Source organism: Pteronotus mesoamericanus, unplaced genomic scaffold (assembly GCF_021234165.1).
Source record: "Pteronotus mesoamericanus isolate MK-2021 breed Mesoamerican mustached bat unplaced genomic scaffold, CSHL_Meso_final contig_173, whole genome shotgun sequence".
Lineage (NCBI taxonomy): Eukaryota > Metazoa > Chordata > Mammalia > Chiroptera > Mormoopidae > Pteronotus > Pteronotus mesoamericanus.
The window spans coordinates 4886393-4902853 of NW_026555072.1; the positions used below are offsets into that span (position 1 = coordinate 4886393).

Genomic DNA, 16461 nt, shown 5'->3' on the forward strand with positions numbered 1-16461 from the left:
GCAACTGCATTATGGATCTAAATATGATAGGTGAAAGTATAAAGCTAAGAGAAGAAAATGTAGGAGAGTATTTCCTTGAAATGAGAAAGAACTTACTCAACATGGCCAAAACAGCACAAATCATAAGGAAGACTACAGTTCTGACTTGAAATACATAAACAGAAAAATAGGCAATGCACTAAGACGACATAACAGGTAAACATAGGAAGAAGTGTACATCTCTAAAAAATCAGAAAATGCAAGTTTATTTTTTTGAGATTTAATTAATTAATTTATTTTTAGAGAGGGAAAGGGAGGGAGGGAAACATTGATGTATGAGAGGAACATCTATCTGCTACCTCTCTGCCATGCCCCCAACTGGGGAAAAGGCCTGCAAGCCAGGGATTTGCCCTGACCCAGAATCAAACCAGTGACCTTTCAGTTTGCAGGCTGACGCTCAATCCACTGAGCCACACGAGTCAGGGCAGAAAATGCAAGTTTAAATGAGATACCACCTTCTACCCATCAAACAGACAAACATAAGAAAGTTTGGTAATTTCAAGTACTGTGGGGATGTAAAAACAACTACTACTACTGCAAAAATACTAATGCCCTGCTGGAAGAGGATTTACTCATGAAATTATGTCTGCAAATATGCTACAATCTAACAATCTCATTCTTGTGATATATATATGCCAAAGAAACCTTGCCATAAATTATCTTCTAAATAGCACTCTTTATAATATCAGGGAGTTGGGCAACCTGGTCTATGTCACACTAGGGGAATGGAAAAAATATGATGGATACTTACAGTAGAATATTAAGTAGCAATTATAAATTATGTATAAAAAGCAACTTTATTTTTAAAGGTGTTTAATCAAATTTTGCCTCTGTTAATGTTGAATTAGCATTCCACAGACAGCTTAAAATTCTGAATAATATATAAAAGTCAAGTATCTGAAAACACTGGGAAGAAAACAAAACCAAGATAAACCTAGACAGTTCGAAGAAAGGCATGGCACTGGATGAATAACCTCCATTTTCTAGGATGTTCACCTAGGATAAACCCCAACTGGTGCCTAGCTGGCTAGAACTCAAGTAGAAATCAGCAATCTTACTAGCTTAAAGAACCAGAGGACAGATTTTGAAGCTATCACTAGAGCTAGATGAGCAGTGAGAAATCCCAGGAAGGAGAGAGTAAGAGAGAGTGAACACCAAATTCTACAGTTATCCAAATCTACCCAAATCTCTGGTTGACCACTGAACTATGTATGAATATCACAGATGTTCGGTAGCCTAAAAAAAATTACAGAGAACATATAACCAATAGACATATGACAAGATGCTCAATGTCACTAATCATCAAAGAAATGCATATTTAAACCACAATGAGATATCACCTCACACCTGTCAGGATGACTATCATTAACAATGAGTATTTTCAAGGATATAGAGAAAAGAGAACCCTCTTGCATTGTTGGTAGGAATGCAGATTGGTGTAGCCACTATGGAAAACAACATGGAGGGTCCTCAAAAAATTAAAAATGGAACTGCCTTATGACTCATCGATTCCACTCCTGGGTATATATCCAAAGGAACCCAAAACACTAATTCGAAAAAATATATACATCCCTATGTTCATTGCAGCATTATTTACAATAGACAAGGTATAGAAGCAACCCAAGTAGCCATCAATAGATGAGTGGATAAAAAAACAGTGGTACACGTATACAATGGAATACCAGTTGGCCAGAAAAAAGCATGAAAGCTTACCATTTACAAAGCATGGACGGACCTAGAGAGTATTATGCTAAGTGAAGTCAGTCATTCAGAGAAGAGACAATTACCATATGATTCACGTATATGTGGAATCTAAAGAACAAATTAAATAAACAAAACCAAAACACTCATAGATAGAAAGAATAGATTGATGGTTGCCAGAGTGGAGGGGGTTGGAGGGACTGGGTGAAAAAGGTAAAGGGTTAAACAACTACAAATTGGTCATTAAAAAATTGTCACAGGGATTTAAAGTATAGCGTAGGGAATAAGTCAATAATACCGTAATAACTATTTATGTTGCCAGGTGGGTACTGGAAAGTATCGAGGGGAACACTTTGGAAAGTATATGACTGCCTAACGACTATGCTGTAAACATGAAAATAATACTGAATATAAACTGTAAGTGAAAAATGAAATAAAAAAACTAAAAAGAACTAAAGAAAGATTTTGGCCACTGTCTACCACAGTGGTGACAAAGTGTAGAGTATGACTTAAGCAAAGTTAACTGGCTAATAAAAATATCAATCTTCAGAAAAATATAATGGTCATCTCTATAATGTATTATTCATGATATCTAGGATAAAATGACCACAGTTTGGCGGGTGGGATGGGGGAAATTTTACCCATGTTGAAAGGAATAGAAAATTAACAAAAAAACAACCTGAAATGACTCAGATGTTAAAATTTGCAAATGATTTTAAAGTAGCTATTTTAACAATGTTCACAGGGGAGAAAAAAACAATTATAACAAGTGAATGGATAGGAAATTAGAGCACAGAAAGGGAAATTGGAAGAAAAACAAAAGGAAATTCTAGAACTGAAAAATAATCATCTGAAATTAAAAACAAATCACTGGAAACTTGGAGATCGGAGATTTAAAAAAAACAAAAACCAGAATCCAGGATGAAGCAAAAAACAGTCCACCCCTCAAAAAAAAAATCCACTGAGGATGTATGAGACGATAATAGATATTCTACCACACATGCACTTGGAGTCCAAAAAGATGAGGGAAATGGGGCAAAATAAATATTGTCAATATAATGGCTAAGAATGTTCTAGAGCTAATGAAAGACATCAAATGTCACATCCAAAATACAAAAAAATAAACACACCCCCCCCCCAACTATGAGAAGTACAGTCAAAGCTCGGTCCTTGAACATCTTGGTTTTTGATCAAATTGTTCGTGGAAAAAAAAATCTCAGTTGTCTAACAAAACTTTGGGTCTCGATTCTCAACCGGACAACCCTTCCACGCTGATACCTGCATGATCAGTCATGCGCCTTTCAGGCAACGAAGAAGATTCAGTTTTTTAACAAATGGGCAACAAAGGAGATTTGGTTTTTGAACAAATAGTTTCTCCAACAACAGTTTTCCAGAACAAATTAAGTTTGAGAACCAAGATCCCACTGTATGATTATAAAGGAAAAACCAATCCCTGGGCACATCATAGCCAAATTTTTAAAAACCAAATGTAAAGAGAAGAGCCTTAAAAGCAATCAGAGAAAAACAACAAAATACAAGGATACAGGAATGACAGCTAACTTTTTATGACCATACAAGTAATCAAATTAATTATAAATGCACTAACATTCCAAACAACAATGAAAAACAGATTGCCAGAATAGATTTACAAATGTGAGAGCCAACAATATTGTAAGAGATGCACTTTACATCTAAAGACACAAGCAAGTTGAAATAAAAGGATGGAAAAAGATACCATGCAATGAGAAAGCATTAGAAAGCTGAAGTGACTAGATTCAGATGAAGATTAAGCAGGCTTCAAGGCAGAGTATTACCAGAGATAAAGAGGAATATTTAATGACAAAGAACTAATACATCAGGATGACATAATAACAGAGTTTTAAAATACATGAAGAGAAGACTGACGATTAACACCAATAAAATACTATTAACTAATCTTGCTTAATTTATCCGTTTCACCATTTGTCCCACTAATAAATGTCTTTTCTCTGAACTAGTATCTAATCCAAGATTCCACACTGTGTTCATGTAGCATGTCTCCTTACTCTCCTCCAACCTGGGACAGATCTTCAGTCTGACTTGCATTACCATGTTACTTATAAAAGTACTGGCCAGTGATTTTGAAGAATGTCTCTTTGAAATTAGTAAGTACCTTGTAGGGAAATATTCATCACAATCCTGTACATTAACTGAAATTCTACAGTAAGAAGATCTCCTTTCCCCCATTTATTTATTCAATTATTCTTTTATGTCAGTATAATGTTTTATTCTGTACTTTATGTTCCATTATTATAATTATTTCCTTCTAAACTTGCATCAGATTTGGTGATTAGAAACCCCATGCCCTCAAGTTGGCTCCTGTATCCTTTTCCAAATGCCCCCATCATTTTTTGAGCACTACCTTACTTTTTGGCACCAGAAAACGATCCAGAGCTCATCTTGTAGTATCCCACCACTTCTCCCCAAGAATTTCTGGTTCCTTTTTTTGAGGAATGGTATTTAGAAACAAAGATCTGGGTGCTAGTATGTTCAATGCTGCTGAGGTGGGTCACTGCTTCTAGGACCTCCCAGCAAACAGAGCTACGAAACACTGATGTATTTATGTATACACATACACCCTTAATTCTTTTCTACAGCTGCAAGGCACTCCAACGCCTGAATGCATCACAGCTTATATAACCATTCATTGTATGTAAGAATTTAGATTGTTTCCACTATTTTGCAATTACAAACAATGCTCAAATTGATAGCTTTGTGCCTACATATTCTCATATTTCTGGAGGTATATTTTCAAGGTATATTTCTAGATATGTAATTGCTGAATCAACAGGTAAGTGAAGTGCACATAGTTTTGTTACATTATTGCCAAATTCTGTCTTAGACAGATTGTACCAGTTTGCATTATCACAATGTATGAGAGTGTATTACCCCTCCATAGCGACTTAAATTTTTAGCAGTGTGATAGGTGAAAAAACATCTTCAGTGTTGCTTTCCTTTGCATTTCTCTAACTCTGAGTTTGAACACTTTCCATTTGCGTAAGAGCCATTTTTCTATCTTTTTTATTTATCAAGTATCATTCATGTCTTTCTTCTCCATTTTTCTATTGGGTTTTTGTCCCCTTCTCCCTTAAATTTTAAGAGTTTGTTCTACATTAGGGATATTAATTCTTTGTGGTATAAGAGTATGTTGCAAACATTTTATCCCAATTTCATAGGTGTCCTCTGAATTTATGGTATATTTTTGCCATGCAGAAATTATTTTTATATTTTTCAAACTCATGGATCATTCTTTTTATTGCCTCTGAATTTTGAGCGATAGTTAGAAAGGCTTTTCCTACATCAATGTTGAAGAGGAATTCAGAGCCAGCACATCCAGTGGGTAGCTTCAGACTGCATTGAAGCACCACCCAACCTCCCTCACAAGGAACACACTCAAGGGTCAGACTGAGCAGGGACCAGAACCCTGCTGAAGTCTGCCCTGTAGGGTGGGCCTCTGCACAGCGGATCCTCCACAATGGTTGCAGTCAGTCTTTGCAGATAATGAGCTTGGAGATAAATCCCTCCAACTGATGTGCCAACAGAAATCAAGGCCCAAATACAACAGAAGTGTATACACAGCCCACACGGACCAGGTGCGGCGGCGGGGGAGAGGGGGTGGGGTTGGTGGTGGTGAACCTGGAGTGTCCAGCTCTGGTGAAAGAGAGGCTGTTCCACTGGACCCTACAAGTCACCTACTACACTAGGCCACTCTACCAAGCCCAGGATATATAGCAGCTCTACCTAATACATAGAACAAACACATGGAGGCTGCCAAAATGAGGAGACAAAGAAACATGGCCCAAACAAAAAAGAACAGAACAAAAATCCAGAAAAAGAACTAAACAAAATGGAGACAAGCAATCTACATAGATGCGGAGTTCAAAACACTAGTTATAAGGATGCTCAATGAACTTAGGGGAAGAGTAAATCAAATTGGTGAAAAATTCAGGAGAGATAGAAAACAAAACTAGAAAATATAAAAAAGAACCACTCAGAAATGAAGAATACATTAACTGAAATAAGAATTTCAGTTACATTACAGAATCAACAGTGGAGTAGATAAAGCAGAGGATTAAATCAGAGATTTGGAAGACAAGAAAGCAGAAAACACCTAATCAGAACAACAAAAAGAAAAAGAATTTAAAAAAATGAGGACAGTATAAAAAGCCTCTTAGACAACCTCAAGTACACCAGCATTCGCATGGGGGGGTGCACGGGGGGGGGACGGAGGGGGGAGGGGGAGAGAGAGAGAGAGAGAGAGAGAGAGAAGTTGAAAACCTATGTGAAAAAATAGTAACAGAAAATTCCCTAACCTGGTGGAGGAAACAGACATACAAATCTAAGAAGTGCAGAGTCCCAAACAAGATCAACCAGAAGAAGCACACACCAAGACACATAAAATTAAAATGCAAAAGGTTAAAGACAAAGCAAGAATCTTAAAAGCAGCAAGAGAAAAGCAGTTGGTTATCTACATGGAGGTCTCATAAGACTGTCAACTGATTTCTTAACAGAAACTTTTCAATCCAGAAGGAACTGGTAAGAAATATTCAAAGTGATGAAAAGCAAGAACCTACAACTGAGATTACTCTACTCAGCAAAGCTATCAGTTATGATCGAAGGACAGATAAAGAACTTCCCAGACAAGAAACACTACAGGAGTTCATCGCCACCAAACCAGTATTACATGAAATGATAAAAGGCCTTCTTTAAGGGAAAAAAAAAAAAGAAATTCAAAAACTGAATAATAAAACAGCAATAAATACATATCTATGAACAGCTGAATCTAAATAAACAAAATAAACATACTAGCAAAACAGAAACAGACTCAGATACAGAGAACATTTTGACAGTCGCCAGATGGCAGGAGGGTTGAGGGATGGCTGAAAAAAGTGAAAGGACTAAGAAGTACAAATTGGTAGGTACAGAATAGTCACAAGGATGTAAAGTACAACATATGAAATATAGTCAACAATATTGTAATAACTATTTATGGTGTCAGATGAATATTAGATTTAACAGGGTGATCACTTAATAAGTTATATAATGTGTAATCGCTGAGCTGTACACCTGAAACAATATAATATTGTATCTTAACTGCAATTGAAAAAAAAATTATTTTAAGTAAAAAATAAGTAATGGTTTAAGAACAAAATTAAAAGGGAGTAATCCTGTATTTTTAATTCTTAAAGGCTAGTAAGAACTTAGATGGTGAACTGTTCAAGAGATTTTATTAAAATCAAGAAAAAGCCCTGGCTGGTGTGGCTCAGTGGACTGAGCGCTGGCCTGGGAATCAAAAGGTCACTGGTTCAATTCCCAGTCATGGCACATGCCTGGGTTGCAAGCCAGGTCCCCAGTTGGGGACATGTGAGAAGCACCCAAGCAATGTATTTGTAGTTCTTGCATGTTTCTCTCCCTTTCTTTCTTTCTTCCTTCCCCTCTCTCTAAAATTAAATAAACAAAATATTTTTTAAAAAATCAAGGAAAAAAAAAGAATGTTCTGGATATCTCAGCTAATAATATGGGAAAGGTAAATTAAATAATTGATTAAATGTCCAACAATATTTCATAATGTATTTACTTAGAGATATGACATTATACAGAAAAACAAAAGTATCTTTATTTAGAGATGGTACATAATGATGTACATAAAAGCCTTTAAGAATCTAATTTTCTAAACCTACTAAAAATGGATGAGGATGAGAGAATATCCCATTAAAACTGCCCAACCTAAATAGAAGTACCATATAATCCAGCAATCCTACTTCTGGGTGTATCTCCAAAGGAAACAAAACAGAAACAGAACTATTATCTAAAGAGATATCTATGCTCCCATGTTCACTGCAGCATTATTCACAATACCCAATGTGTGGAAACAACCTAGATGCCTGTGAAAAGATAGATCGAGACATGTGATATATACAATGGAAAAGTACCTCAAATTTAAGAAAGAAGGAAATTCTGTCATTTGCGACAACATAGATGAAACTGGAGGGCATTATGCTAAGTGAAATACGTCAGATAGAGAAAGACAAATGACTGCATGGTATCACTTATATGTGCAGTCCTTAAAGGGGGCAGGTGGTGGTGGGTAAACATACAAAGAGCAGAAAAGTAGCTGCCAAGAGGTAAGGATTGGGGCAACAAAGCATTGATAAAAGGGTACAATCTTTCGAGTTGTAAGATGAATAAGGTATGAGGGTCTGAAGTTTAATATAATGACTATAGCTGATAACACTGCACTGTATAACGGAAATTTGCTGAGAACAGAACATAAATGTTCTCATCCAAAAAGAGCAGGAGGTTAGATGTGAGGTGATGAATATGTTCATAATATCAATGAGGGGGAGGGAATTCTTTCACTGTGCGTGCGTGCGTGTGTGTGTGTGTATGTGTATCAAACCACCATGTTGTACACTTTAAATATCTATTTGTCAATTATACCTCAATAAAGCTGAAAAATAAAATAACCCAAACTTAAATACATGATTCAATTTAACAAAAAAATTTTAAGCCCTACATCTACATCTCTACAAAAGGCCTCCTTTTTGTCGTTTCCAAAACAGGGGTGGACAAAAGTAGGTTCACAGTTGTTCATATGAAAAAAGACATGCAGTTTATGATTATTACAATAGCTTTATTAACTTCAAAGAATGCCACAATGCAACTGTAAAACTACTTTTGCCCACCGTTGTATTGTAAGCTCAATACCACAAAGCTGTTATATACTTGCTAACATCTCTTTATAGAATAAGGCAGCGCGCGCGCGCACATACGTGTACACACACACACACACACACACACCCCTTCCCCCTGCAGCTGATTATATCACTGGCTCCTCTCCATTCAGGACTCAAACCACACAGTTCCTGCCCAAAGAGGCCTTCCTTAACAACTCTAGTTTAAAAAGTATTCCATCACTTTTCCATTTTAATTATTGTCTTATTGTTTCATACTCTGAAGCCAAAGTGGGACTAGGGCCTAGGGGTTTGTCAAATAATTTATTCTGTTTTCTAGAATACATTGAATAGCAAGGAGACTTATTCCTATATAAAAAGACTTCCCTTCAACTATATGGTTACCTAGCAGTAGCCACTATGTATGACTTTACTTAAATTTGCACTGTAAAACTCCACATTCATAAATAATGTCTGTTGGTATGAATCAGCTGAACTATAACAGGAACTCTCTAGAAGTACATAGATAGGCCTTTGCTTCTCTTCATTTTTACCTGAAAATGAACATCCTTGTTATAAGCACCAAGTAGAGATTTTTCAATCCTTTGATATGCTTGGAGTGTCATCTTTCTGTCATCTAATAATTATATACTCTGCTCAGAATAAATTTTGTTCTGTTTTTGTTTAATCTTAATAGGCACTAAAATTTATCAAATGAAATAATTGATGGGGGGGCCCTGTCCCCACATGACCTTCACAATACTAAACATTACCACTGACAGACAACTTCTCATCAGAAACAATGAAAACCAAAGACAATGGAATGTAAATTTCAAAGTGGTCAAATAAAATAGAATTCCAGGAACGACACTCATTAAAAATAAAAGTGAGAAAACTTCTGCTTCAACTAGTGACAGACCAGTAATCTAAAACTAAAAAAGCTCAGGAAAAAAATCAAAATTCATCCTTTTGAAGGCAGCAGAGAGCCCTTGGGGTAATGAGAACAGAAGGTGCTAAGACTCAAGGGGAATAACTTTGGAGAGGAAGATGAGTTCTGTATCTGCTTTGACCCTGTGGTCTTTGCTGATTTGGCAAAAATCAGCAGCTGGCAGGAGGCTGGGGTTAGCATTGTGAGGGCAAATACTTTGATCCACAACCTGTGTGTAATTTTCACATGCATCTTCTTAAGATAGATAAGAGTAGTAGGGTATCCAAACCTGAGTGTGCATCAATTCTGATTCAGAGAGAGAGAGAGAGAGAGAGAGAGAGAGAGAGAGAGAGAGAGAGAGAGGGAGGGAGCGTGCGCGAGCGCAAGCGTGTGGTGATAGGGGGAGAGGGGGGTGTCCAGGATTCTGGTATTAGTTTTTTAAAGCACCTCATGGTGTCTCTGAAGCAAAACAGACCTTACAAATTATATACAAATATAAAAGTATTTTTTCTCTGAAAAGCTGTTATAAAATATACATTATGATTAAACTATGATTACCTAATACTTAGTCTCACACCACTTTATATGCCTGATTTTCCATACCACTGCCTAGAGTATATGTCGTCTGTATACCTTTCATTGTACAACTAAGCAAAATCTGTCATACATAAAAACAATGCCATACAATTAAACTGAAAAGGTATTTTAAATGTAATACCATTAAAAGTACTGATAATGACATCAAAAAGGTGACTAATATGCCTTTCAAATGGTGACACATAGAAGGGATAGTTCAATCTTAAGAAAAAGTGAAACTAAATCAATGCATTATAGCAACCATCTATAAAACATTTGGAAAATAAAACTAGGCATTTCATAACAATAAGAAAAATCTTCTTAATTATAGCCGTTTAAGCCAGCAGACATTTAAATTTAGAGGCAAATCATATTAAATGTAATTTCTTTGTACAGAGCAAGTCGTCTGTAATAACTGCTCCACTAAGCAAAATCTTGACCACGTTTGGTGAGTTTAAAATGTAAGAGGTAATATCCAGAACTCCATTAAATTATGATATCACTTAAAATTATATGGGCGATCACTTTTGTTTTAAATAAGGCAAGTTAAACACTTACCTGGGTTTCATATAAGTGGGCAATGTGAAATTGAACTGCAAAGATGATGGAAAATAGAAATCAATCAATACACAGGTGTGTGGGGTAAATTAAGCAAGAATATAAAATGTAAAACAAGCACAGTCTATACTATACATATTTAAGTAATAATGGAACAATTTTTCTTTTTAATAGAATATATGAACAAATACACACAAATATGATAAGAAACTATATACATTCATTATTGGTTGTTATCAAATTTTGTCAATGTAGTTATTAAAGTATTATTATAATCTGTAACAAGTGAGTATACTTTTTAAAATTTTTTTCAGTTACAGTTTATATTCAATATTATTTTGTATTAGTGAGTATACTTCTTACAAGTTTAAAATAGCCACATTAAGCACATAGAGAAAACTTTTTAATCTATGTTTCAAAACATGGTATTTAAAAACTGAGTTCTAGGTGAAAAATATAAAATCACTATTTGTAAAAAACATATTAAAATAAGAAAAGCCTGTAATCTAATACTTTTCTTATACCGTATTTCATATCAGCAAAATTTATAAAGAAGTTATAGACCAGGATGACACTGGTAGTAACTAGTTGTTGCATTTATCTTTCAGTCCTTCAGCATTATTTTTTAAGTACTTTTTTAAAGAGTCAAACCACTTGGAAGGCAAAAATAATTAACAGTCCCAAGATTAACAAGTATGTCTTGAAAAGCAAATCAAAACACACCAGCGTTTATTTTCAGCCCTTCCTGATACTGCATCATCAGAGTATGAATGATTCAATGAAAGTGACAATGAACCAGGAATCAAAACTAAATTCTAGCTACTCAAAATACTGATTTTCATTCTTTAATGACAATGTTCTATCTACCTGAATTTCATAGCTGGATTTCAAAGAGGCTGGGAGTCTTTCAAACTTACATGCAGAATATCTATGTGGATCTTTACAAGCAAGGTCCACAGCTATCATCAGTTTCTTACTGGAGAGTGCACCATGAACTGATTCCTACAACTTTAAAATTCACCTGGATGGCTTGTGAAAAGTAGATATCCCCAAGGTTATGATTCAGTGAGCCTGGAGCAAAGCCTGGAAAGCTGCCCCTTTATTCAGTTCTGCAAGGGATTCTATACCTATTTCCTAGACCACCTACCACCTGGAAACAGCTGATCTAAAAAAAAAAAAACCGTGAAGATCAAAACAAACAAAATATATAATGAACTTTAACAATATCACTTTTGGATCAAAAGTAAGGTACTACATAACTCCATAAAAAAAATCATCAAATATCACACATTAACTAATCAGAAGGAGGCAAAATAAAAATATTTTTAGAAAATGAAAACAGTTTTATGAAAAGCACGTAATAAGAAAAATAAAAATAATAATAAAAGTTCTACATATGTAAACACTCCCTTCACCTACACCTGCTGAAGGCTTTTCTTATTCCACACTCGCCTTTTCGAGCACAGCTCTCCTTGTGTTCCAGCCCACATCTCACCTCACTACAGCAATGGACGGAGACTAGGTTACAGGTTAAGGGAATGATGAAAAGATAAAATATATATGCCCACTTCCCAAAATCTTCTTTCTCCTCTAATAAAGGTAACAAGAAAGAAAAGATCAGTAGCCAGAGGGCACCCTACTATCATCCCAAACTTCTACCAGACTCACTCCTAGGCTTTACATCAAGTGCTTCCCTATCCCATGAGTTACTAAATCCAGTGTCATCTTTTGTAGTGTGAATCCACCATATATTTAAATTCTTAAAAGTCTTCTTCAAAGTGGAACATAATCATACACCTATGAAAAAGCTCCACTTGGCAAGTCTCAATTAGCGATAGGAATTTTTAACAAATATTGCCATAAAAGGTTCCAAGATTAAGCTTTATTCAGAAATTAACACATTATTTTAGAATAAAAAGAATTTTTAAAAATCTCAAAGAAATGATTTTATCCCAAGGGAGAATTATATAAGGAAAAGCCTCACATCATCACAATTCTACTTTTCAAAATACTAACTGTAATTAATCCCTCTTAAACAGTTCTACAAGCAACACAAATGAATTGTGCCATAAAATACAAATCACTCATATAAACTTTTTTAAAAGCTCACTTTACTTTCTATTACCTTCTGATCTTTGCACTATCACAAGATAACAAAGATTTCAAAGAATAGTCAAGGTCTGTGGCATTCACAACAGGTGATGACGTAAAAATTTCAAAGAGAAGTTAAGTGTTACAAAAATAAGAGGCTGGTGTTGAAACAGTAATAATGTCTGGCTCAAGGTAGGTAGTCCGTATTGCTCTATAAAACATCAGCCACTATCACAGTTATCAAGTAATCATGTCTAAAATAAACTAACCAAATCAACTTAACTATAATGGCCTAATGTCTCTAAATAAAGCACATGCCCTTCCATTAGAGTGACTAACCTTTTAACACACAAAGTCCTGAACCGGGGGGAAATCCCCAGGCCCAGGCAAAATAGGACTTTAGTCACCCTCCCTCCTATTTCCCTTTTCAATGACCAACAGGCAGGGAGGCAGAGTAAACTCAACGATGCATTCATGTTAGTTTGAACTGTCCTCTTCAAATTTGACAGCAAAGTTTTCTGCCCTGTGGCAGTCACTCTACATAGGCATTTTCCAATCAGGAATAGTGATCTACAAGTGAGATTTAACCTCAACAGAACAGAATAAAATGAGAATTTTTACTGATATATTTAGTTTCACATTTATGAAACATTCCTCAGAAGTTGTTTAAAATAACAAGTAGTTATGACACTTGGCTTTAAGGAACTACACACACATAAAAAAAAATAAGGAAAGAAAACCAGCTGTTTTCTTATTCCCACAAATCAGATGATTTCTAATCTGAATATATAAATTTATAAATTAATATTTCTATGAGTTCTTTTTCTAATCTAACCTCATCTTAGAAACTGAAAAATTGCTGCACTTTTTACCTTCCCATCATTGTTTCTGCAAATGCACTCGTTAGTACAAAATCCTGAGTTCAATTTAAAGAAAATGGAAATCTTTGATGTTTTCTCAAGAAATTGTCCCTGGAGAAGTACGAGATAATTGGTCTGGTTTAGATGATGATTTAATCATTCTTAGGTATTTTTAACACTGATTTTTCATTTAACACCTTTCTATATGATTAAAAAATGATGTCACCCATAGCAAAATATTGATATTCTGAAACCTAGAATCCTTTGATCATAAATTTTCATTAAGAATGGTTCATTTTTGACAGGTTAAAAGAAGAAAGGGTTAGTCAAGGAACATATATGTATGACCCATGGACATGGACAACAGTGTAAGGACTGTCAGGGTTTTGGCAGGGGTGGGGGGACAACTGGGTAGAGGGGGACAAAAGGGGAATAATTGGGACAACTGTAATAGCATAAACAATAAAGTATTTTTTTAAAAAGAATGATTCTTTTTTTTATATACTCTAATTAAACATTTTATATTTTCAAGTAAGAAAGTTTTAAAGAAAACCAGCTCGAACCCAATGAATACTCTTAAAATTTGTACTGACTACTTTAAAGTACACTACATAAACATGATAATGAATAGTTATTGATAAACACATTATAATCAACCTAATCTGCTTTTGGAAGGAAACCTATACAGAATCAGAAAATAACCATTTGAAGAAAATCACTATCAGGAGATTCTACACACACACATTCTTTTTGAAAAACGTCACCTCAAATTTTATATGATTTATAAAAATATAAAAATAGTCCAAGTACGTCTTCATAATTACCAATAATTTTAACACCACATATCAGGAATCACTAAGCTACCATTTTATAAAACTCATTTTTCCTAAAAGACCAGCAAAACCCGTTTTTAATCCCCCCAAGTCATCTACAATATAATTAATACACAAATGATCAATCTCGCTCACTGGTGCAGGTAATTTTAATTCAACAACTCAGTTCACTGGTATATCTACTTTGTGCATAGGCTGTTCACAATAATTGGTCTGACATGGTCGATTTGTACAAGTAACCATGACAACCAATACAGTTAGATTCAACAATTCTACAAGAAAAAAATCACACAGGATTTATCACTATCACTATTACTATCACTACTACTATTTGCCATGAAGTGATTTGAATAAATACAGAAAACTATGTTAATTAATACTTACTTTCAGCATTGGACAAAGTGCAGGGATTACAGTCAACCAAAGCTAACTGAAAATGCTGTAAGAAGAAAGTAAGAAAATTAATGCATTAAATTTGGTCATATGACTGTGTCTTAAAATACTTTTCAGGTATGTAAGGTCTAACATGATAAAACTATGCTATGCAAATAAAGCACAGTAGACAACCAGCTGAAATTACTTGAACATTTCCTGCTAGTTAACAGCCAGGTTTTAGAGAATGAAGACTTTGGGAATGAATTAACTTTGTCAAGTTACCCTATGCATATTTTTGTTTACATGAAAAAGACTTCAGATGTTTAAGTCTTCAAATAAATAAAATGTATTAGTTATAAAACAATTTAAACAGAACACATCATTTTTAAAACTGAAAGTTCGATGGCATTAATGTCAGAACACACTGCTTATCTCAAAATGAGACATGAGCTTTAGAAACAAAAAAAATTACTATGAGAAATATGATAAAGGGTAAAATTATCTGCCCTTACTGATTCTTTAATAATCATTGTATTTAGCACCTTTTAAAATGTTTTTAAAAAACTATCTTAATACTACAAAGAATGCACAGGCTACAAACAGCCTGTGTCCAAGTTCATTTACGAAATATAATTATCCTTTTAGAATATGCTATTATATGTGTAAGCAATTTTAGTCTATTAATAGCTATAGCATCCACTTATAATAATGTAATAAGCCTGCCCCAAAAAATACATGTTAAATTTAATGTATAACATTTTTAAGAATGCAAATCATAATAAAAAACACGGAGTGACATCTAGTTTGTCAACATTAAACCTCATATGTAAACTAAGAGAAGACAAGTACTACAGTTGGTATAAAGTCTTCAAGATAAAAAAAAAAGTACATCTCTTTAAACTTTTCTAAAAAGTACCTCCACAAATGTATATTCAAATTTTAGCATTTAAAGTAACCAACAGCCAAAATACGAATCACTTTTAAAACACTGACCACAATAAGTTCATTCCTATCCACAACAAAAATATCTAAAGAGTTGTATTTTTTTTAATTTAATCCTCACCCGAGGATATGTTCATTGTTTAGAGAGAGGAATGGCTGGGGGGGGGGGGGGGGGGGGCCCGATATCCATCAGTTCAGTTGCCTCCTGTACTGCCCTGATCAGGGATCAGGGATCAAACCCTGACCAGTGATTGAACCACAACCTAGGTATATGCCCTGACCGGGGTTAAATGTGCAACCTTTTGGTGTATGGGATGACACTCCAACCAACTGAGCCACATGGCCAGGTGGCCAAGAGCAGAAAGTTCTTTATCAAGAAAAATAATCATAAGCAAGTTTTCAGTACTATATTTCAACAAAGAATCAACAAAACTGCAATTGATCAACTGGAACCCTCAATTAACAAAAATAAAGAAATGTGAGCTACCCAGTGTTACAAAGAATGAAAGTTTAGAAGGCATCACTTGGTATGAACACAGTAGCTATTATATTCATTCATGAATGTATTTTATGTGCATGCATAATTAGGCTAGCCTACATTTACAGTACTCAATATTTAAGGGATATAAATTTTTGAATGGACAAACTACAAACAAAATGACTATGACTCTTAAATATTGAACATTTAATCCATTCAACAAAGGAATTTATCAAGAGCCTATAACGCCCTTAGGATAATGCAGACACTAGGGATACAATGCTCAACAAAAGTAAAAACTTATGTGCCATGGTTAACAGAATTAAAAATAAAAAATAAAAGAACAAAAAACAAAAAAACATCCAAC

The 16461-nt window shown here is 34.7% G+C and overlaps 1 protein-coding gene across 7 annotated transcripts in view; it reads right to left on the reverse strand.

The window, feature by feature from the left end:
- The window catches only part of KDM6A (lysine demethylase 6A), a 180072-nt gene that overhangs the window by 62754 nt on the left and 100857 nt on the right, over positions 1-16461 (reverse strand). For all 7 annotated transcript variants that reach the window (XM_054566524.1, XM_054566523.1, XM_054566526.1 and 4 more), the window contains exons 7-8: positions 14684-14738; positions 10516-10550 (exon numbers count right to left, since the gene is read on the reverse strand). In XM_054566524.1, the coding sequence (XP_054422499.1) occupies positions 10516-10550; positions 14684-14738 (90 nt within the window). The remainder of the gene's footprint in view (positions 1-10515; positions 10551-14683; positions 14739-16461) is intronic.